General features: G+C 42.3%; 1 protein-coding gene across 1 annotated transcript in view; it reads right to left on the reverse strand.

The window, feature by feature from the left end:
- Nucleotides 1-23,580, reverse strand: part of LOC124594856 (ATP-binding cassette sub-family C member 4-like) — a 289,353-nt gene that overhangs the window by 39,265 nt on the left and 226,508 nt on the right. The window contains exons 20-22 of the mRNA XM_047133319.1: nt 8,877-9,050; nt 3,331-3,458; nt 2,882-3,127 (exon numbers count right to left, since the gene is read on the reverse strand). Coding sequence (XP_046989275.1) covers nt 2,882-3,127; nt 3,331-3,458; nt 8,877-9,050 — 548 coding nt within the window. The remainder of the gene's footprint in view (nt 1-2,881; nt 3,128-3,330; nt 3,459-8,876; nt 9,051-23,580) is intronic.

The raw sequence follows: 23,580 nt of genomic DNA on the forward strand, positions 1-23,580 counted from the left end.
GTAATAGCACCTGTCTCCCGATGAGCATAACACCCCTATCTGAAGGCCGAATCACCCTCATCAGTGCCGCACGCCCTGTTCTTTCACCACCAACATCTAACCGGCTACCTCCAAATCGAATGTCTCCATATAATTTGACAGAAAAACCCAGTTTTCCGTTATCTTTTCATTCCACTTCCCTTATTTCGAATTTCTGTGGCGACCTTTGCAGTATTTCTTGTTCCTCGCTGCTGTTGCTTACACAGTGACGAAACAAAATCGCAGAACCAAGAAGGAGTTGTGCTACATAAACGAAATTAGCCACACATGTTTCTACATCCGAAAGTTGATGCTTATTCGCGCCAGTCACATGAGAGTGGTGTCAGTAGCGCCACTATAGGGATGCAAATCAGTTTGCTTTAAATAGACCCTGTAACGGTCGTGAGTGTTAGTAATCTTTGAAATTGAACATGGTGACTTGATGCTAGTGAAGAACGCCTTTAAGGTAACAAGGACGCCTTTAACAACACCTCAGGAGTTTGATCGAGGTCGTGTAATGGGGCTGCGAGAAGCTGGATGTTCCTTCTGCGATATTGCAGAAGGACGTGGCGGGAGTGTAGCCACTGTATGCCACTGCTCGCAGCGATAGTCACAAGAGCGTACGGTCGCCAGAAGATGGGGCTTCGGACGCCCACGTGGCACTATCGAGAGGGAAGACCGTCATGTTCGGCGTATGGCTCTGACGCATCGTTCTGCTTTTGCAGCAGCAATAAGAGCAACAGTTGCGCCGGCCGGGTTGGCCGTGCGGTTATAGGCGCTTCAGTCTGGAACCGCGTGACCGCTACGGTCGCAGGTTCGAATCCTGCCTCGGGCATGGATGTGTGTGATGTCCTTAGGTTAGTTAGGTGTAAGTAGTTCTAAGTCTAGGGGACTGACTACCTCAGATGATAAGTCTCATAGTGCTTAGAGCCATTTGAATCATTAACCGTTCCGATATTGACCGCCCAAGTGCAACAGGCTTGGAACACCATCCTACTAATTGACATCGGCACATGTACGACACAAAGCATGCACGTTTGCATGTTTGCATTCAACATTCTGGCGGTTACACCGGTTATTAATGTACCAGCATTTCACATTTTCAACGGCTTATTTCGCGAGTACATTAACGTGCGATTTTGCAATGTTAATCGCTTAAATATTTGACCTATATAAAAATAGTCGCGAAATTTCATTTTTTGGTGTTGCGATTTTTTTCCCCATGAGTGTATTGCATGCGATGTGGTGATGCGTGTCAGTTGTTCGCAGGACACAGAGGTGAAGGTAACCGTGGGCGTTGTTAGTATCTGAAAATTGTAATACACACCTCGTGCCACTGCTTTCTGCACTTAAAGCGACATAAGCCATACACCGCCGTACTTTAATGCTTTTGTTGCATAGGAATACAGCAAGAGTGTTCTATCATATCCAGAAGGATATTTTGATCCTGAGTTGTGTTGGTTCCAGCAACGACACGTGTGAAGACAAAAAACCTGTAAGGCCACCGTTCGAAAGATGTTGTTTTGATTTGAAGAAATAATGTTTGCTTAAATATTAACAACAGAAACAATGTGAGTAAGAAAGTAAGAACAAGAACTTACGGCGATTTGTAAAGTCTACCATCAGCACGGGGAATTCGTTAATTTTAACACTGCTAAGCCAGCAAGAACCAGCAGGAGGCCTAATGGAAGGTTGTTCGCCTTCTTGCTAGACCAGGATACGACACGGTGAGAACAAAGGCGCCACCATTCAGAGTACCAGCAAGAAGTTCGAAATGGAAGGACGTATTGGAAACGAGGTGAGTTTGGTGTCGTGGGTAGCAGAAAAGGCTGGACTAAAAGTTCTGTGCAGACAACATACTAGAAGAGAAAAGTGGAGCTCCATGAGTAGACATAAAATGTTTTCTTCGAAAGGTGTTCTTAGCCAAAGTACGAGTCACCTTAGGAATACTATAGCTGCGGTTATGTTATCTCTCTTATTATCACCAAAGTGAACCATAGCTTCATGCTGAGTCATTCTGAACACAAAATAGTGTTACGATACTGACAAGCTCTACAGATAAATGGAAATGCCGCTGGCATCCTCTGACAGCCGTGATTATAGTATCAGCGTGTTTCAAAGAAAGTGTTTCAGTATCATGCAATTAAACTCTAGCTTCAGTGAGCATTTCTTTATCACTCGTTATTCGACAGCAACAGTTCCGCCACGAATCTTAAATATTCGAACTGAACCATAACTTTTTACGATAGCTTGCTGATTCATTGGGATTCGTCTCTATCTTTAATTTATATCATGATTTATCTACTTAATGCTATATAAGGAGTTGTGTTTTCTGTTGTGATTCGTCATAAGACAAAGAATCATATAACATGTCTTTGATTTTCAACTTCATTTGTATTCAGTTTATCTCTCTCTTAGGATTTCACATTTTAATAATTGTTATTTCTGAAGCCCCTGTAAGAAGACGGATACTATTATTTAAGTATTCCTATGAAAAGGTAGATAACATTATTTAAGTAGCATTGCTGAAGTGTCGAATTACAAATCTACAAATTTCGAATTTCACCTGCAGTCTGTCACTGAATTATTTCACTCAACATGACATTCACCTCTTGCAATACTTTTTTTGGACATGAAAACGTCCAAAGGTGCCCCGCTGTTCGGAATCCACCATCAAACTAACGTTCCTCCTGCAAGTATATCTAGAAAGCTGAGCTAAGCAGTCAACCGTCTTCTATAGGACTACTCGTATCAGAGGCCTGTCACATTTTAAACAACAATCTGATTGCTAGTCGCTTTCACATCTGGTTTTTTAGCATTTCCTATTCCCACAGAAGACGAATATGATGCTGTACGAGCTCACCTCTTCGAGAGCTTCCCAGAGTTTTGCATCCTCGAACTCTGAGAATGGGTCGAGATTATACCGGAGGCTTTCCGAGAAGAGCACCGGCTCCTGGGGGATGATGGAAATGTGCTTTCGAAGGTCGTGTAGTCCGAGGCGGCTTGTGTCGATATCATCAATAACGATGGTGCCCTCTGTTGGAGCAAGACGGAACAGCGCGGAAATGATAGAAGATTTTCCAGCGCCAGTTCGCCCCACAATGCCAACCTGAAACAGATTTACAAAATATCACAGAAGGCAGAAATTACATAAAAACTGCTTTTCCTACTGAATGTTAATATTATGACTACCTTGTGTGTAACTGGGTGTTGTGTACTGTCCTTAGGTTAGTTAGGTTTAAGTAGTTCTAAGTTCTAGGGGACTGATGACCATAGATGTTAAGTCCCATAGTGCTCAGAGCCATTTTTTACCTTGTGTGTAGCTTCAATAGTAAAATTAAGATCCTTCAGTACGGGAGGATCTGGTTCATTATATTTGAGATATAGCTTCTGAAAGACAATTTTCCCTCTCTGCGGCCATTCAGCAGGTGGAATAGCATCTGGAATAAAAGAATGTATTGCTTTTATTAATAAACATCAACAACAATTAGTCAAACTTACATAACAACTGAGTAAAAATGACGGGTCAAATATTTTACTACGTTTGGCTTTACGTGACAGTGTGTTGACTTACACATTCCAAAAGTTTTCACTTATCCCGTATGTTATAAGAGATATTGTAATATGCTAAGTAGGTGCTCCGTAATTTTGCTTGCACTGCAAGATATAATAGTCCAATGTTCGATTATTGTAGTGACTAAGGAGAGTATCTATTCTGGTATACGTTCCGTGATCACAACAAACGTTCAATACAATTTTCATTTGTGTAGCATGAATTTTGCAAGACTACAGATTTGCTCAACGATATTTGTCTATTTGTTCAGAGTAGTTTAACCCAGATCTGAAACATAAATGGTGGGTATTGAGCTAACAAATATACATTTTTCAGTCATAAAAATGTTAAATACGATTCCAAAACGTGATGAATGCTGATTGTAACTTTTGATATATTCTCACCAGCTAAGTTCTATGGACACGGCTGAAGATAATGAATTCAAGTGATAACAGGAAGTTAATGACATGCATTCAATGTGCCGTGGGAATAGTGTTGTGGTCATAAAATGAATGACCATTGATTTATCTCTTTCTTTGTTTTCCGTTATAGCCTATTATCTCGTATTCTACAATAGCGTTTACTTCTTGTACAGAATTATATTTCTGCAATCACTTTTATTCAAGTAATTCTGACGATAAAATTGAAAACGGAGAAATTATTGCTGTTGCTAAGGTCAGTGTTGTCACCGTCACCCCGTTTTTACGGAGTCTTTGGATGTGCTGGCGAGTGGTGAAGGGGAAGCAGTTGACTTCATAAATGTCTTTTAGGGTCTTTCAGGTTCACCCATGGTAAAGGATGTTCTAAACATCTGCAGGTTGATGCTGAGTCAGCTATTGTTACGCGGCACTGGTGAAGTTAGCATACGGAGGGCCGTGCCAAAGGGCAGGGTGTGCCTCCTCCTGCACAGGCACCATCGTTTCTTTCTTTCTCCCCCGTTCGTTGTAAGTAGGCCTACGTGACATCCGGACAAATGTTGGGAATAGTCGAATGAAAACAGTCTGTTCAGTCATTCGTTGGAAAACAATCGATTCATTCGGTTGTAGTTTTACATACTAGCTGGACTATTCGCTCTTTTGAGTGGAGCCAGTGTATAGGAGCAGCAGAATGAAAAGAATCGAATCAGTCGGTTGTTGTTTCACGAATCAGTCCGATTACTATTCACTCTATTTCGAGAGAAGCTGGAGCTGCCGAATGAAAACAGTCGACACGATTCAACCAGTCTGTTGTTCTTCTGTCGGTTGAGCCATGTATTAGTCGTTTCAGCTGAAACTACTCTTTAGGGTTTTAGCTGACTAAGCTCTCCATTCACTCCTCTGAGTGAAACTAGTCGTCTCCCGCGTTTACGCGAAGACATCTCAGGGAATATACTAACGTTAAAATAAACATTGCATTTATTCATCTAATAATGTACTGCATAGACTAATTCTTTTTTCATCATTTAACATTCATTAATACACTGCTGTGGATAAAGTGGTTTCAGACGCAATTAAGACACAACTAATTAAGCTAATGTGTCGTTGCGGCTACGGAGTTGACTGTAAAAGCTTCCCTAGGGGTACCTGAAGAGGACAAGAATATGGCCCAATTTCAGTGCCTGTTTGCTTTCCGTTTTCCTGAAGAGAAGTGACTGGTGTCCTCTAATTAATTAAAAAGCACTCAGACTGTGCATGCGCCGCGTGCGCCCCACGTCAGCCCCCTCCTGCCGCGGGGCTGCATACCGCCGGCGCAGGGGCCGGGATGCCGCCCTGCTTTTGGCGGAGCCGGTGAAACCACTCACGCCCAAGAGACTGAGCGAAAACACTCATATAACACACGTAATCCTCAGGGACTTAAGTGAATCGGTTGTCTCATATTAAGCGAAACCGCTCAAACCCTGGTGGTACAAAATGTAGATGCCGTGTGACTAGAGGCTCCCGTCGGGTGGAGCGTTCGCCGGGTGCAGGTCTTTCGATTTGACGCCACTTCGGCGACTTGCGCGTCGATGGGGATGAAATAATGATGATTAGGACAACACAACACCCAGTCCCTGAGCGGAGAAAATCTCCGACCCACTCGGGAATCGAACCTGGGTCCTTAGGATTAACATTCTGTTGCGCTGACCACTTTTTTAAAAATCTCATTTTGTTCTATATTGTTCGTTGAATTTGTTGGGGGCGGACGTCCGATGACAGCCGTTCAGGTTCTTCGTTGATCCGTTCACTCAGTTTTTTTATTACAGAGGGTAGCTAACCCTCTGACCGAGCACTCAGCTACCGGGGCGGACAACACTGATGGTGAGTGAAAACGTAAATGTAGTTGATGTGACCACGGTTGTTTCATTCGACTGAAAAGAACGAATGAACGAAAAAATAATCGACTGACCAATCGGTTATTTTTAAACCAATCGGTTGTCCCATCATTTACGTAACTGTGACGAAACGAAAGTGGGTCTGCTCCCTTGAGAGGTTCTGGTCTCGTAAGCGGAACTTTTCCTTGGCCAACGGAGGAGTCTTACTGCCAAACAAGTTTGTCTTACTTGAAGAAATACAGCAACCTGCAACATGTTTGTCTAGCTTTACTAGCTGACAAACCGGCATTGCCCGATTTTACATTTTGCCAATTTTCTATTAGAAACGAAAACAAAAAATGAACTGCGTTTGTAGTGAATTATCGAAAAAATTTCTATTGCGTAAATTCCTGAAAACACATTTGAAATTAGAAGACAGTCGCACTGAGACATATACATAATGTACTAATGTGAAGTACAGTACCCAAATTAAGACACATCAACCCGCACAGCTTCCGTGCGCTGGGAGCAGCTGCTTCACGTTATTCTGTAAGCGTATCTATGGCAACGCCTCTTCATAACTCTACACGTATAGACGGCTAGCGTTTCCGCCTACTGCCGCTTCGCAGTTGAAAAGCTGTCAAAAACGCTGTCAAGTGCCATGGATTTCCTTAAGTTGACTCAACTACAGGAGTGTCTTAGTAGTAAAGAACAAATGCATTAAAACTGCATGCACAACGCGTCTCAGTATTTATGACGTCATATCCCTTGTGCTACGAGTCGTACAACGATTTATTTGCGTAGGTACATTTAGCGGCATATGTGGATATTGACCAGCTAAATATGTGAAGAACAGTGTTAGTACCAACGAAGCAATAAATTTAAATGTCAAGCACAATGTGGTAGTTTCTCAAGCATCTCACAGTTTATGACGTCATCTCGCCTGAACTATGATAAGTAGGTGGCTTTTACCCCCCAAAGCGATTGTTGCCTGACAGTAACGGATACGTGTACCCAGTTTGGTTGAAATTTGTGCTGTTGGAGGAGAGAATACAGCGCTGTCATTAAACAAACTGCGGAAGTGTTCGCTACTAATGATAAACCTAGAGCTCAGTTCTGAGAATACATTAGCCAACAATGAGGAGGCCGATTGTCACTTTGAACAATAGGTAAGCTGGGTAAACTTTCTATAAGGCTTTACTTGTTCATATAAAAACCATCTCATTAGTTCCTTACCTCAAAGTAGAATCCTCTACCATCTGTATAATACTGAAGCTGCAGACTTGGGACACTCCTTATATTCCTTCTACTTCATAATGATTAAAGTTGCAACATATCAGGTCTAGACTGTACATGAATATCTACATCTACATCTGCATCTACACGCTGCAAAATGACAGTGCATAACAGAGCATACTTTCCATTCTATCAGTTGTGACGGCTTCTTCCCGTTGTATTCACGTATGGAGCGCGAGAAGAATGAGTGCTTAAATGCCACTCAGCACTCTGTAAGTACCCTAATTTTGACTTGCGGTTTCTACACGAGAGACGCGAAGAAGGCTGCAATATATATAGAGAGAGAGACCTCACTTAGTGCTGGTAAACAGGCTAATGGCCATGGGTCTCCCTAATCGCTCATTGCAGTGATAGTTTGTTTAGTATTTTCTATCTGTCGAGATATGTGAGCAACTGCGATCTCTAAAATGGAATGGAAAATAATTTAACGATATTCGACAATTCTTGTAATGAAAAGTAATAGTTACACAACGCTAATTAATATTTATAGTTAAAATTTTCGTAAAGATAGCCTAGGAAGGTTTTAATCGTGAAGTCATAAGTATTATGCAAAGGGGAATATCTCCTGCATCTCCTTCGAACCTGTTTTTGTTGTAGAAGAATCGTGGAAGTAATGGATTACATCCATATTATCACATCCTTTCACGAGATGTATTTTCTGAGCCTCATAAAGAATGTTTCAGCTGGTTGCTTACCAACAGTACATTGCCGCATTCGTAACATTGCGAAATCAACTGTCCAGCTACAATATTGATGACAAACGGATGGAGATAGCGTCTGCCGTAAAAATCTAGACGTAACTATCCAGAGCGACCTAAAGTGGAATGACCACATAAAACAGATAGTGGTAAAAGCAGACACCAGACTCAGATTCATCGGAAGAATCTTAAGGAAATGTAACTTATCCACGAAAGAAGTTTATAAGGCGCTTGTTCGCCAGATTCTTGAGCACTGTTTATCTATCTGGGATCCCTATCAGGTAGGACTGATACAGGAGATAGAGAAGATCCAAAGAAGAGCAGCGCGTTTCGTCACGGGATCGTTTAGCTGGGAAGACAGCATTACGGAGATGCTAAAGAAACTCTACTGGCAGACGTTACAAGAGAGACGTTGGGCATCACGGAGAGATTTGCTATTGAAATTTCGGGACAGAACTTTTCAGGAGGAGTCGGACAACGTAATACCCCCTCCCCCCCATCCCCCCCGAACCCCACATACATCTTGCTTAGTGACCACGATGAGGAAATTCGAGAAATCAGAGCCAATACAGAGGCTTACCTACAATCATTCTTCTCACGCACTATTCGCGAGTAGAACAGGGTTGGAGGATCAGATAGTGGTACCGAAAGTACCCTCCGCCAGACACCACTAGGTGGCTTGAGGAGTATGATGTAGATGTAAATGTCGATTTCAGGATAGTTATTGTAGTGATTAGTTCACCTTGATGATCTGGCCTCCAGATTCTCTGAACCTCAGCGCTAAGCAACGGATCTGTAACACCGCCGAATAGCAGGCTACGGCTATTTCTAATGTACTTGTACGTGCTCATCCGGTGTCATCCACCAATTATCAAGCACGGAGAAGTATCACAAGCTGTTCAGGCCATCAAGGCACTATGAAACCAGCACATCTTATGGGTTCGTAAAAGTGTGGTACAAAATGGGTAGATAAGCTGTCTGTTTTTTTCTACAAGTAATACGATTTCTGGGGCAGTTCACATACTCGGAACTATTTGCTTACCTGTATTTGATTCAAGCGCGCCTTCTGCTGGGATCTTGGTGTACTCAATAACTCGGTCTACTGACGTCATCTGACTGACGACTTCCGTCGTCTGGACTATCCCGATCTGAAGCATACCGGTGAGGATCAGCGACTGCGAAATGGCAAGTCCCACTCCAGAGCTTCCAAACTCTCCTGAAAAAGCAGAATTTCTTCAATAACAATAATTGTTACAATGATTTAATTTGCAGCAGCGAGTTATATTTCCAGCTACCTTTCAAGCTGGAAATTCTGTGAAACAGCACAATGTCCAACTTTATTTTCAGATATTCCACAATACGTTCCCCGGGGAAGGAGGATATTGGTCTTAAAGAGGGAGTACAAGCTCTGATTAAGGAAGTATGGGAAGAAAATCGGCCTTGCCCTTTAAAAGGAACCATCTCAGCTTTTGCGTTAAGCGATTTGGCTTACGGGAAACCTGAATCTGGATGGCCGGAAGGGGATTTGAACCGTTGTCCTCCAGTGAACTAACTACCTGCGCTACCTTGCTTGATAATATGTCCGCCGACGTAAAAATTGTTACCACATAAAAGGTAGGCTGTCGGCAGTCTCAGAAACGAATGCGAAGGAGAGGCTTGCAGCGTCGTACGTGATGCGCTACAACAATGTCGGGTTGCCACATAGCCTGCGCACATGCTTATTTTAATCCTATTTATTCTTTGTTTTATGATTTTGGTCGATTGTTCGATTAATTATTTATGCCAAATGGAAAACTCGTACATAGCTACTTTGATGATGCAAATTACTATTTCAGTTATTATTACAGTCTGTTCCTTGGTTGTTGGATGTAATTGCTATTAAAGATTTGAAGAATGAGTAGTTTCAATTAGCAGTACTGAGAGAGAGAGAGAGAGATAGAGAGAGAGAGAGAGAGAGAGAGGGAGAGGGAGAGGGAGAATGGGGGCGGGAAACAGGTACGATGAATTGCCACAAAAAAGTAATCTCCATGAAATACTCGTAAAACCGGTGCTTATACACATGCTTGATGTAATTGCAGATGTATAGCCATAGAATAGGGAAAGTTTTTATGCTTTTTTTCCAAGCTCATGCTGCTGTATATGTAGACGAGATTTACTGCAGTCTGCCTGCAAATACATCTGTCCTTGTTAAATTACCGAGGCCAGGTGGTAACAAATGAACCACGTCCCCCTGCCCGTTCCGCCTTGGTTAACGGATATCCAAGTATCTACAGGACCAGCGGAATGAATTATAAGCCTTGGAGGCACCACTGAGATACACATGTACTGTTACACGCACTTGGGGGTTTTAAGGGGAGCCGGAGGTGGTCAAATCCAAAAAATCACGATATTTTTTTTGTTTTTGCTACCGAAAATTAATTGGAACATTCCTCTTTAATGTAAACTTTGAATTATTGTTCTACTCGCCCTAGAAGTGGAGTTATTACCATTTTCCCCCACGCCTGCAGAGGAAATGGGCGGCCGCTGAATGCATCAAACTTCCTCTCATGACTTCCTGGCGAACTGCTTGGGATTTTCTCGGCCTGTTACGCATACAGCGCCTTATGTTACGCATACAGCGAGTGTGCAAGGGTTGGCTACATTGTTTTCTGTGACAAATGAAGCGCTAAGAGCGCGGAACATCGTCTCTTTGCTGTTTACCGTTTCGAATTAGTTCAGTGTTGCGCCTGTTGTTGGTAGTATTATACTTCTTGTGTAAAGCGTTGTTCTGGTTACGATGACACGTTTTAGTAACCGTGTATATAAGAAGAGGAAGAACGTAGGGAAAAGAAAATTAACACTAATACCAAGGTGCGATACTACAATTACTGAAACAGTGCGTTCTTCTGCTATGAAACACATGGCCGGCCATAGCCCTGTGACATCTTCTAGCAAGAAGCTGACTGGTGGAAGTGACAGATTTCGTGAACATGTTAGTGACAGTGATGATATTAACGAAGTCATGAATATTGGATTATTATCTTCTGTGCTGAAAGAAAGTGTTCTGTGCAAAGTGTGTTCAAGTGTAGGAGTGGGACTAGAGATAACAAAGCACTTTGGTTTAGCTTGTGAGATGAAGATAATCTGTGCATGTTGCAAGTATCAAGTGACTTTTTACAATTCACATGCCAGTCTCTTTGGTGAAGATCTAGTGTGTTTGATGTGAATGTTCGACTTGTGTATGGTCTTCGATCCATTGGAAAAGGGTCTGCTGCTGGTAAACTGTTTTGTGGTATTATGAACTTGCCATCGCCTCCAAGCAAATTTGGGTACTACTGTGAACTGGTAGGATCCTCTGTTGAAGATGTGGCTTTGAAAACCATGAAGGAAGCAGTGGAGGAATCTGTAGAAATGAACGGTGGTTCTAGGGATTTGGTAGTGGCATTAGATGGTTCCTGGCAAAAGAGGGGTCATAAATCCCTGAATGGGGTTGTAACTGCTACTTGTGGTGATAGTGCAAAAGTGATAGATGTTGCAATATTTTCAAAACATTGTAGGTGCAAAAATAAAATCAAAGGAGAGCACAGTGGGAGCTGTGAGGCAAATTTTAGTGGATCAAGTGAAGCAATGGAAGTGGATGTAGTGAAACAAATTTTTGAACGTTCAGTTCCCAGATACAACGTTAGGTACAAATATTACCTTGGGGATTGTGACTCCAAAGGTTTCAAGACTATAGAGGAACTGAAACCATATGGAAATGAATTTGTAGTTGAAAAGTTGGAATGCATTGGGCATGTGCAAAAGCGTATGGGTGCACGGCTTCGGAGGCTCAAACAAACTTTGGGTTCAAGTAAGCTCAGTGATGGAAAGACAATAGGAGGGAGAGGAAGGCTTACTGATGAGGTGATTGAACGTCTACAGAGATCCTATGGGTATGCTATAAGGCAAAATACTAGTAATGTTAGTGACATGCGAAAAGCAGTGTGGGCATTGTTCCTTCATACTACCTCTTCCAATGAATACCCTCAACACAGCCTGTGCCCAAAAGATTCCTGGTGCAAATATAATGCAAACAAGGACTATGATCACAAACATGGTTTGCCAGCAGCTGTGACAAATGCAATAAAACCAATTTTTCATGACTTAGCACAGCCAGAATTGTTACACAAATGTCTACACGGAAAGACGCAGAATCCTAATGAGAGCGTAAACAATTTGATTTGGAAAGTGATTCCTAAAAGGGTGTTTGTAAGCATAAAAACACTGCACTTTGGCATTTATGATGCAATAGCAACCTTCAATCAAGGGAACAGAGCGAAGTGTGAAGTTCTGAAGGCATTAGGATTTACAGCTGGGGTGAACACTGTACGAGCACTAAGAAATATTGACAGAGAAAGGATAAGAGGAGCAGAAAGAAGAGAAAGCATATGAAGTATGATGGAACAACAGGCCAGAAAAGAAGACAGAAGAGGAAGCTTTTGGAGGATGAAGAAGAAGACCCTGATAATCCATCCTATAGTGCAGGAATGTATTGAAAAACTTTGATAGCCATTTCCCATAAATTAGAATTTTTCGAATATAAGGAACATTTTCTCAAAATCCACTCAAGCTAGAGAGATGAAATTTTTTTACAGCACTCCTAGTGGTCAAACTTACATTGTAACACAGCCATTTGGCGATATGTTCAGTAGGTTCATTTCAGTTTAATTATAAAGCAATTATTTGTAAAAAAATTTGGGTCATTAATAAAAAAATAATTGGAAGGAAACTAGAAAAGATACCCCAAAATCCCTCTGTCATAACTGCAATACTAAACCACTCTATATGTAAAAAAAATTCAAATTTTTCTATTTGGTAGTTTATTCATAAATGTTCCTCAAACTTAGTGATTTTAACATGGGCAGCATAGGCACCTCCGGCTCCCCTTAAACCCCCTGGTGCATGTCGGCATGTGAGAGAGAAGAGGAAATATTCAACAAAGATCGTAACACAACGTTTTTAAAGTGAAATGTGACAATGATTAGGAATGATTTTAAAGTGACAAAATTTGTAAGTAGTTAAATTTTAGTTGAACTGTAGATCTCAAACCTTTTATTGTTCACTTTTAGATTTTTGTGTTCCTCTTCGAGGAGAGAACAGGGAATGAGACCAGTAGAATAGTGGTATTTTTCTCTTTTATTAATAGAGAAAAAGGTTGAAATTCATTGCAAATGCAGTCTATTGTTACAGAGAACGATTGCTATGTCTTCAGTACAAATTTTACAATCACATCAGCAGTGCGTGCAGCGAATGGGACTTTCCCCCTTCCAGCCGCCATGGCTGTTCGTTGCTCCTTTTTTTCAGAAAATCTAACTACATTAGCATTATAAAGAAGTACTAAACAGGCTGGGTAAGTAGCCTCGCCCTCTAGCGCCCTCGTCGGAGACGGGACGTTGAACTCCGGTTTCATTCTTTCTTTTTTCCCCTGCTCCACTTTCGTTTGTCTGCTTAGAAGGCGTAGCGCGTTTATGCAGCCGGGACTAAGTGACGGGCAGCCTTATCACACGGTTCAGTAACAGCCAAGTTCGAATGTGTTTGCGCACGGTAGTGCAGTAGTGAACGGAATCAGATAGTAAATACGCTGTGTCCCAACGCATGTGCCTTCTCCCAAGAATATGAGATCTCGACATGACGTAACATACGCGTCGTGTATAGGCGAGAGATGTCCACCACCCATAGCGCAATGATGATTGCGTCGGTGACCAAGGGAAGCACACTGCAGAGTTATTTCAAGCCTCTCTCTCGTCAGAATTCATTACTGTCTCACTGTTCTCGTTATCATTAGCCTGTTAAAAGGTTGCGTCCACTGATATTACCTCGTTGCTGGTATCTCACCCTGATGGGATTGTTATTTGAAATGTTGTTCACCTTCGATAACGTTATTCATCCTTTTTCTCGAGCATCGCTGCAATATTAATCAATTGATGCTGTAACATCTGCATAGTGGCAGCGACACATTCATTACTTATACAGGGTGTATCTCCTAAGAGTCGTCAGTCGCATTTTCTCTGGTGTATGTGCAGATATTTGCAATTCCGATCTTGCAACTTGTTTCTGGAGTCGTCCCAAACAAATACAGCTCATCACGTCTTTTATACGACGCCCAGTGTCGACAGAAAGTGTCGGTTTGCTTCCCTTTACAAACAAAATGATGTTTGAAGAGGAATTTGACGTGCTCGTTCTATAGAACGATCCCAGATTAATCCAGTGTGGTATTCGCTTTGTCAGTATGTATTAGCAGGGACAGTACAACACCCAAGAGCAGCCGGTGCCCCAGTAGCGGCAGCTCCGCCCGGGCCTGTGCCGACTGCAGCAGCGCTGCTCAGTCGCTCCTCGCTGCTGGAGTACTGGCTGTTCCTTGTGTTTTAATGTCCCAGATAAAACATGCTGATGAAACGAATATCGCACTAGATTAACCTGGAGCCACTGCAACGAATTAGCGCATAAAATTACGATTTAAAAATCTTTTGTTGCTAACGGGAAACAAACCGGCGCTTTCTGTCGACACTGGGCATCGTATAAAAGACGTGATGAGCTGTATTTGTTTGGGCTGACTCCAGTAGCAAGTTGCAAGATCGAAATTGCAAATATCTGCAGAAACACCAGAGGAAATGCTCCTGACGGCTTTGAGAGAGACACACGGTACACCCCGCAAACCACTGTACAGTGCATTGCGGGGGGGGGGGGGGGGGGGGGGGATATTTATTACCAATATTATTGTTTCTGTCCTACTCTGAACGTGTATTGAGCAAGGGGAGAGAGAGAAGGTATGCCTACTCCTGCCCGCCCTCTAGCTTCTTATCCTCTGGATCCTACATGAGAAATCCAACTGAAGAAGCACAATGCTCGCATAGTCTTCTTCGAAAAAAGAAGGTTCTCTAAATTTTCTCGACAGTGTTTCACAAAAGCTAAGCCTCTTTCTCGTTTATCTTCTGTTACACTTTCCTATGGGTTATGCTGACTTCTTACGATTCCAGCAGCGCACCTCTGAATTTTTTCCACTTCTATCGTTATTCCTACTTGAACGGATGCGAGCAGAGCACTGCCTTTCGAGGTGCACTGTTATTCCCAAGAACTTCATTCGCCTTCCCTAATACAGATTTTACATGACCTGGCTCCTTATTGTTAACCCTAAATACTTATGCCATGTGACGTGCGTGTCATGTTCACCAATAAACTTTTTTTCACTGCTGCCGTTTGCCTGTGAGTTTTCATTATATACATATTTCACTATCGCGGTTTCGCCTACAGAGCAATTTTTAGGCACAAGGCGAAAACTGAAAACAATAAAACGCATCGATAACAAACTGCAAGGCGTAATGTGCTACCATTCGATAAACACAGTTTAACGTACTTGACTCACAAAGTTAGTAAATAGAGATGTCTGAATGAGGAGTTATAATTTGCTTTCTTTATCGTTATTCCACCCCCCTTACCTCACATTAGCGTTAAGTGAACTGTCAGCAATACAACAAACCCTCTATTCAGCCGAAAGCTTTTAAACATAAGCAAATAATGAACAATTTTCGTCAAACGTCCTGGCAGATTAAAATTGTGTCGAGTCTCGGCCCGGCACACAGTTTTAATCTGCCAGGAAGTTTCATAACAGCGCACACTCTGCTGCAGAGTGAAAATCTCATTCTGGAATTTTCATCAAAAGAAGAAAAGTTTACAGATTGTTTTAAAAACAATAAAAGAATAAATTTTGTTGGCGTTTATATAAAACATTAAAAATGTTGATTTTTCATTGCCTCTTAACGCCTGAAAGACAGAAACAAAAATATATTTAAAACAATTTACAGAAATGGTAGAATTCTTGTAAAAAACAGCATTGCACTGCCATTTAAGTACTGAAGGACGTTCCACTAGAAGGAATGAATTTGAGATGGCGAAAATGAGTTCTATAGGGTGGAGGGGTGGAGGCAAACATATAGGGATCGGTTGCCTAGGAAAGAATAGAGATAAAGGTAGGTGATAAAGTGAATAGTGGGTAGAGAGAACATGTGGAGGACCCTGGTGGGCGGGCAGGGCCGTAGTATCAAGAGGAGAATGGATGGGAGGAAGAGGATGTGGAAGGAGGAGGAGGGAGCCCTGTTGTCGAGTGTGATAGTTGGAGGAGGAACTAAAGTTGGTAGTACCAATAAATATTTGGGTGGATTATATTGTCTCGGAGAGGGAGTCGGTTGAAGCTGTGTTCTAGTAGAATATGTCATGCATGCAAATGTAGTGACAATGGGATGTGTGGTAGAGGTGCAACGGCATACTAGGATTGGTGATCAGAGGGGAAAATATTGGGTTACTGGAGTCTAGTTTGCAGATAGTTCAGGATATACAAGGGTATTTAGTGTTAGCGAGGACGAATGGGAATTTCATCAGATGGTAAAAGGATACATATGGGGGAGGATAAATAGATGCTTATAGCAAGATGGAGTGTATGACGTCCAAGGACTTTGAGAGTCTTAGGCGAATCAGACATCCATGGATTTGCATAGGGGAGGGTAGGTCAGATCAAGGTTTAGTAGGTATGGAGGAAAGTAGCGGGATGCTAGTTTTAATCTAATGTGGGCTTTCTGTTGGATAGCTAGTAGGTTATGTTGCCGTGGAACCCATAGAGATGCAAACTGCATATGGTTCGTTCTATAATTATTGCGCTGGTTTTGGAGCAGTTGATCTTGAGGAGCCATTGGTTGCACCACTAGGCTAAAGTGATCAGTGTTGATTTGGAAGGGTCGTTGTGATTCCTGCAGTGTTTGGTGTAGGACGAGGAAAGCGTGATGTCAGCACACAAAAGAAGGTGAACTGGTGAAGCTGTTTTCGGCGTACCAACAGTGCACAGGAAATTAAGAAGAGGAGAGGTGAGGGAAGCCTTTGGGCAGACCCGCAATGGGGTGTAAGCTATGGGAACTGGTACTGGTACTAGTGACAAAGGTTGGGAGATTACATAGGAAGGATGCAGAAAGGTAGACATAGTTAATTGTAAGTGCATAAGTCTGGAGTTTGGAAGGTACACTAGAATGCCATACATGGTCACAGGTTTTCTCTAGGTAGAGGAAGATAAAAATGCCGGATATCTGTGTGTTGAGATGGTGAAATAGGATTAGAGTAAGAGAGAGGAGTTGGTCATCAGAGGAGAAGTTGGGTGGAAGTCACACTGATTGACAGGAAGTAGGTGGTGTTGGTTCAAGTGTTGGTGTGCCAACTGTAAAAATTGTTAGTTCGCCTAAGCAGGTCATTTCAAACGATTTAAATATGCTTAATCTCTTGTTAGTAAATTGTTTAAGTGTCTGTAGCAAGAACCCCGAGTTAATCTCTGAAATAAACAGTAGCAACGCCAATATAGTATTAGGTAACGAAAGCTGGTTTAAACGAGACATAAAAAGCAGTGAAATTTTGAACTCTGATTGGACAATGTTTAGGAAGGATGGGACTGATGCTATAGGAGGTGGTGTGTTCATTGCAGTTAAAAGCTGTTTAAACGCAGTTGAGATCGATATTGCATCGGACTGTGAAATAGTCTGGATAAAGCTGTCAATCAGACTAGGATTGACCATTGTATTAGGATGTTTTTATAGACCACCAGCATCCGCAACAAACGTCGCAGAACGTTTCAGGGAAAGTCTTGAGTACATAGGAAGTAAATATCCAATTTATCCATTAATTACAAAAAATGGTTCAAATTGCTCTGAGCACTATGGGACTTAACTACTGTGGTCATCAGTCCCCTAGAACTTAGAACTACTTAAACCTAACTAGCCTAAGGACATCACACACATCCATGCCCGAGGCAGGATTCGAACCTGCGACCGTAGCAGTCGCGCGGTTCCGGACTGCGCGCCTAGAACCGCTAGACCACCGCGGCCGGTCATTAATTACAGGTGGAGACTTTAATCTAGCATCCATTGACTGGGTAAAATTACACATTTATCACAGGGGACAGAAGCAAAGATTCGTGTGAAGTTATTCTAAGAGCGAACATACAACCTTGGGCAATTCGCTAGAAAACCAACTCGAGATGGGAACATATTAGATATCTTGGTAACAAACAGACCTGATCTTTTTCAGTAAGTTAATCTAGAAGAAGGCATTAGCGCCCATAATGTCACTGTGGCTTCTATGTCAGTGTAAGTTGAGAAACAAACAGAGAAACAGCGTAGAGTTTTCTTGTTTGGGAAAGCAAATAAAAGTGTCATTAATGAATATCTTCATAATCAGCTCCAAGCATTCACCACGGGACAAAAAAATATTGAGCATCTTTGGTCGGAATTTAAAGGTATTGTCCACCACGTGCTAGAGAAGTATGTGCTTGGCAAAAGTATAGTGGAGGGAAAGGGTCCACGTTGGTACAACAAACATATTAGGAAGTTGCTGAGAAAGCAGAGAATTTTGCACAGTCGTTTTAAACGCAGTCACTTCCCCGCTCACAAACAGAAATTAGGCGAAATGAAAGCAGCTGTCAGAAGGACAATGAGAGACTCTTTTAACGAATTTGAAAGCAATATTTTATCTGCAGATTCTATAAATAACCCCAAAAAATTTTGGTAGTACGTAAAATCTATGAACGCTACAAATAATCGAATACCTTCTTTTGCTGACTGTATGGGTAATGTAAGTGATGATGATAAACACAAGGCCGAAATTCTAAACCTAGCTTTCAAAAACTCGTTTACGATAGAGGACTGCAGCACCATTCCCCCTTTCAATTATCGAACAAACGAAAATATGGCTAACATAGTGTTTAGTGTACCTGGAATTGTAGAACAGTTAAGGCCCTTAGACGCCAGAAAGGCATCTGGCCCAAACGGTATCGCCGTAAGATTTTATGTTGACTATGCTACAAATATAGCACCATTCTTATCCGTCATCTATCAGAGATCATTGGAACGGCGAAAAGTTCCAAGGGACTGGAAGAAGGCCCAGGTCATAGCAATCTATAAAAAGGGTAGAAAATCGGATGCACATAATTACCGGCCAATTTCACTGACATCGATTTGTTGTAGAATCATGGAACATATTTTGTGTTCTGACATAATGACCTTTCTAGACTCTAGGAAGCTCATCTGCAGAAACCAGCACGGTTTTAGAAAACAGCGGTGATGCGAGACACAGCTGGCCCTCTTTGTGCATGATATACAAAAGACTCGGTATACCGGCTCCCAGGTTGATGCCATATTTCTCGATTTTCGAAAGGCGTTCGACTCAGTTCCGCACTGTCGCTTGCTACAAAAAGTGCGCGCTTACGGTCTATCCAATGACATATGCGGTTGGATAGAAAGTTTTCTAACAGACAGGGAGCAGTATGACGTCCTGAACGGGGTAACTTCAACAGAAACAAGAGTAACTTCAGGTGTGCCCCAGGGCAGCATAATAGGTCCTCTGCTTTTTACGATTTGCATAAACGATCTAGTTAATGGTATTGACAGCGACCTTAGACTGTTTGCCGATGATGCTGTAGTCTACAGGAAAGTAGTATTACATGAAAGTTGTGAACAAATCAATGAGGATTTGCAGAAAATAAATGTGTGGTGTAATGACTGGCAGTTATCTCTCAATATTAGTAAATGTAGCCTACTGCGTATAACAAGTCGAAACTCCCCATTAATGTATGACTACAAAATAAATTATCAGTCTTTGGAAGCGGTAACATCAGTCAAGTATCTGGGTGTGACTATTTGAAATGATCTCAAATAAAATGATCTGATTACACAAGTAACGGGTAAGGCGATCTCTAGATTGCGGTTTATTGGTAGAATCCTGAAGCGATGCACTCCTTCAGCAAAGGAAATAGCTTACAATATTTTAGTTATTCCAGTCTTAGAGTATTGTTAGTCTGTAAGGGACCCTTACCAGTTCTGTCTGATTCAACAGATTGAGAAGGTCTAAAGAAGAGTGGCAAGATTCGTGACTGGTACATTTAGCCATCGCGAGAGCGTTACAAACCTCATAGAAAGTTTGAAGTGTGACACACTTGCAGATAGACGACGCACTAAACAGAAGGGGCTGCTCACTAAATTCCGAAATCCAATCTTCACCGAGGATGTGGAGCATATATTATTACCACCAACTTTCAAATCGCGTAATGATCATCATTCAAAGTTCAGGGAAATAAGAGCTCGTACTGAGGCGTTCAAACAGTCGTTTTTCCCTCGTGCTATCTGCGATTGGAACAGAGGGTGGGAAATATGACTTTGGCGCGAATTGTGCCCTCCGCCACACACCGCTTGGTGGCTTGTGGAGTATATATGTAGATATGTAGGTGTAGGTGGTTGTGTCAGGAGCGAATAGATCCAGTGACCTTAATAAACGCTGAGGTAAGGCTCATGTGGCGGTAAGGAGACGTATCAGTAGCGTTTTGTGCCATTTGGGTAAAAGTAGTACTTTGCAGGTTTTCCATAGTTCAGGATAGTAACCGTGGAGAGGGTCATGTTACGAGGGTGGGGAGAAAGGAGAGGGGGAATCTTTAAGGCGTCGATTAATATTGTAGTCACGGCTGGGGGGGAAATGTGTCTGTTTATAGTGACATGGTTCTTTTGTCTGTAGTGTGATAGATCAATTTAATTCTGTTTGTAATATGTTGTCCAAATAGTGAAAGCTGGGAGCCAGAGGTGCGAAAGTAGTATCTGTGCGTTCACTGATTGCAAGGAATACAGATAAAGTGGAATGAGGTGCCTCAGGAATGGAGAAGATGTCGAACAGATAGGATGCAAAGGGGTCAAATTTGCTCAGGTTGTCCGATAGTGGATGTTTGTTGTGGAGGAGCAGATAGAAAGGGACAGGATTACTGCAAGTAATTCTATGGAACGCATTCCTATACTTGGAAAAGTCAAGGGGTACTGTAGCATTGGGTTTGATGTGCTCCACTCTCGGCAGCTTGTAGAGTTTAATAAGTTCCTGAGACATCTGTGTATTTGCCAACGATACTTGACAGTATCCTGCCACAAGTCCATAGGAAGGAGCAGCATAATCGATGGGATTCTTGGAGGAGGAGTATGGCTTGCGGGAAAAGGGAGCTGAGGAAGATATATGGACTTGGTAGGAATGTGGACCGATATACAGTCTGTGCTGTAGGAAGAGCATGGCATTAGGATGTCACCAGGCTTCTGGATGACGAGCATATGGCTTCCAAATTATGTAGCGGTTACTGTACTGGTATATATTCTGTTCGTGTAGGGGGGACCTTGGATAATCTGTTGGTGGAGATTGGGACGAGGTGCTTTGAGATGAGGTAATATGCCATGAAGAACACGTAAGTCACTTCCAGTTGGAACAAGGGCTTCTACTGTAAGATGTCCAAGGAGACTGGGAGACGCTAAGTCGACATCTGTGCGGTTAAAGGCGCTGCAGTCTGGAACCGCAAGACCGCTACGGTCGCAGGTTCGAATCCTGCCTCGGGCATGGATGTTTGTGATGTCCTTAGGTTAGTTAGGTTTAACTAGTTCTAAGTTCTAGGGGACTAATGACCTCAGCAGTTGAGTCCCATAGTGCTCAGAGCCAGCCAGCCAGTCGACATCTGGAGTGGCGCTACTTTCAGGATGGGTATGCTATAGAATGAGGACAATGTTACCTTGAAGGAAATGTGTAAACGTATGCCACTGCTGGAGTTCTGCAGGGGATCTGCTGTGGATATTAAGGTCACTGGCTCTAACATAGGTGGAAAATATGCAATCGGTGTGAGCGAGGAAGTCGTAGGGGAGGGTGTGATTAGGTTGTATGAAAATGATGGCACAGGTAATGGTTAAGGCTACGGAGCAAAAGGTAAGGTGTTCAGTGCAAGTATTGTGTCAGGGTTGTGGCGAACAGTGATGTTGTTGTGGTGGCCAATTGAAACGTGACCTCTAGATTATCTGTATGGTGGAGGAGATACAGAGAGCTCCAGATGGTATGATAGAGTTGGAGGAATATTTCATTAAGGAAAAAAGTATGGAAACTGTGTTGGGATACGGTATGTATTAATAGGGGATTATTAGTTGGAAGGAAGTTGATGTTGCGGTGCCAGATGCTGTGTTGCTGTCATATCATGATGAAAGGACAGGGAGTGGGGCTATGCAGGTGAGGAGCGGAGAGGGTTTAAACGAGGAGGTCATGAGAGGTGAATAGGAAGTGCACTTGCTATTGGGAGTAAGTGGATTGGGAATACAGATCAGGCTGCAAGGGAAATTTGTTGGAGGGTGTGCGGTCGTTGGAAGGGATGGATATTTTGGAGGACAATCATGGGGAGTCTCACGATGTCGTCCGGTGATCTAGGCTAACAGCAGGAGTTCCCTAGTCCACCACGATGCTGCGAGGGTTCTGTTGTTATTGGTAGCTGACACCTAGAGGTCAAACTGATTGTGTGGAGAAAGTTGAGTACTTCATAGTACGACACAGCCCTCCCATTCGCCTCTAAAATGGCAGCGAACGCTTCCCTTTCAGCCTACTCGGCGAACCTACGAGCTATAATCTATCAAGGTCGTCAGATCGTCGAGACCACGAGTGACATTACGGCGGCGCGGTTCTTTCCGTCCCTTTACAACGAACCTGCACCTACTTGTGAACATTGTCTCAGCAGATCATCAGTAGGAAAGTCGAGCGAAACCTACTGTACTTCGACGTGAACCAGGCTGCAATTAAAGTCACTAAACCTACGTTTCGGGAGAAAGTTTTCACATGATATGAAAGGTTGGAAATTTTACCCTTAATTAATATATTCTGAAACTTGGATGAACAAGTATCACTGCCAAGCCCGTGCTTGTCTTAACATAGTCACTCACAATCCCTCTCACTCACGTTAGCAAGTTTATGGTGTAGCATTTCCAGAAAACGTAATAGCTACGAAAATACTGATTGTTTTTGATTGAGAATTCTCGCCAAATATTAAGTCTGTCGGTACCAAATGCAGTCGAAGTTTTTAGCCACCAACCTGCTCAATACGCCACGCGGAATATATGTCTTTTCTCGTCACAAAATTCACTTAAAATTTCCGAAATTTCTACACGCCCATTGGAGTAATTATGCCGTCACTTTACCACACTTCTGATGTATGAAACACTGCTAGATTGGGCAACTTATCATTTTCATCGGAACTACCACTACACACGTCCGAACTGTTTCACAGCTAGGCTCCGACTCTTCTCTAGAACACTCCGAGTCTTCTCTACCAGCAGAGAAAGGCGCGCGAGGAATACTGCTTTACTATTGGTCAGTTTACTTAACAGCCAATAGCAAAACAACATTCTCCCACGTCAGTCCGCGCTTTTCATCCATAACCAATCGCAAAATAGTAAACCTCACGACTGCACTTTTTACCGACGTAATTACCTAATATGCAGAATTTTTGTTTATGCATAAAGATATTTACTATTGTTACTTATACCTGAATTAACTTTCCCTTTACCATAAACTTACTTTACAAATCTATTCCACTTTGTTCATATCCATACTTCTTCGAAATGTTCCCACACTAAATCCTACTACATAACTGGTTAAACAATTATCTTCATATCAACCTTAAACCACACTCACGCATCATTCATACTGCTAAAACAGATTTATAAAATTTTACATGCACAAAAAGACATAATAACACTTTATGAAAAATTAGAACAGTTTATGAAAAACATTCTGTTACTTTAGTGCACTCTACTGGGCATAATCGAAACTAAAATCAGTCCCCCTATCCAATAATGTACTCTCTCGGCTGATACATAAACTACACTCCTGGAAATGGAAAAAAGAACACATTGACGCCGGTG

Source organism: Schistocerca americana, chromosome 2 (genome assembly GCF_021461395.2).
Source record: "Schistocerca americana isolate TAMUIC-IGC-003095 chromosome 2, iqSchAmer2.1, whole genome shotgun sequence".
Lineage (NCBI taxonomy): Eukaryota > Metazoa > Arthropoda > Insecta > Orthoptera > Acrididae > Schistocerca > Schistocerca americana.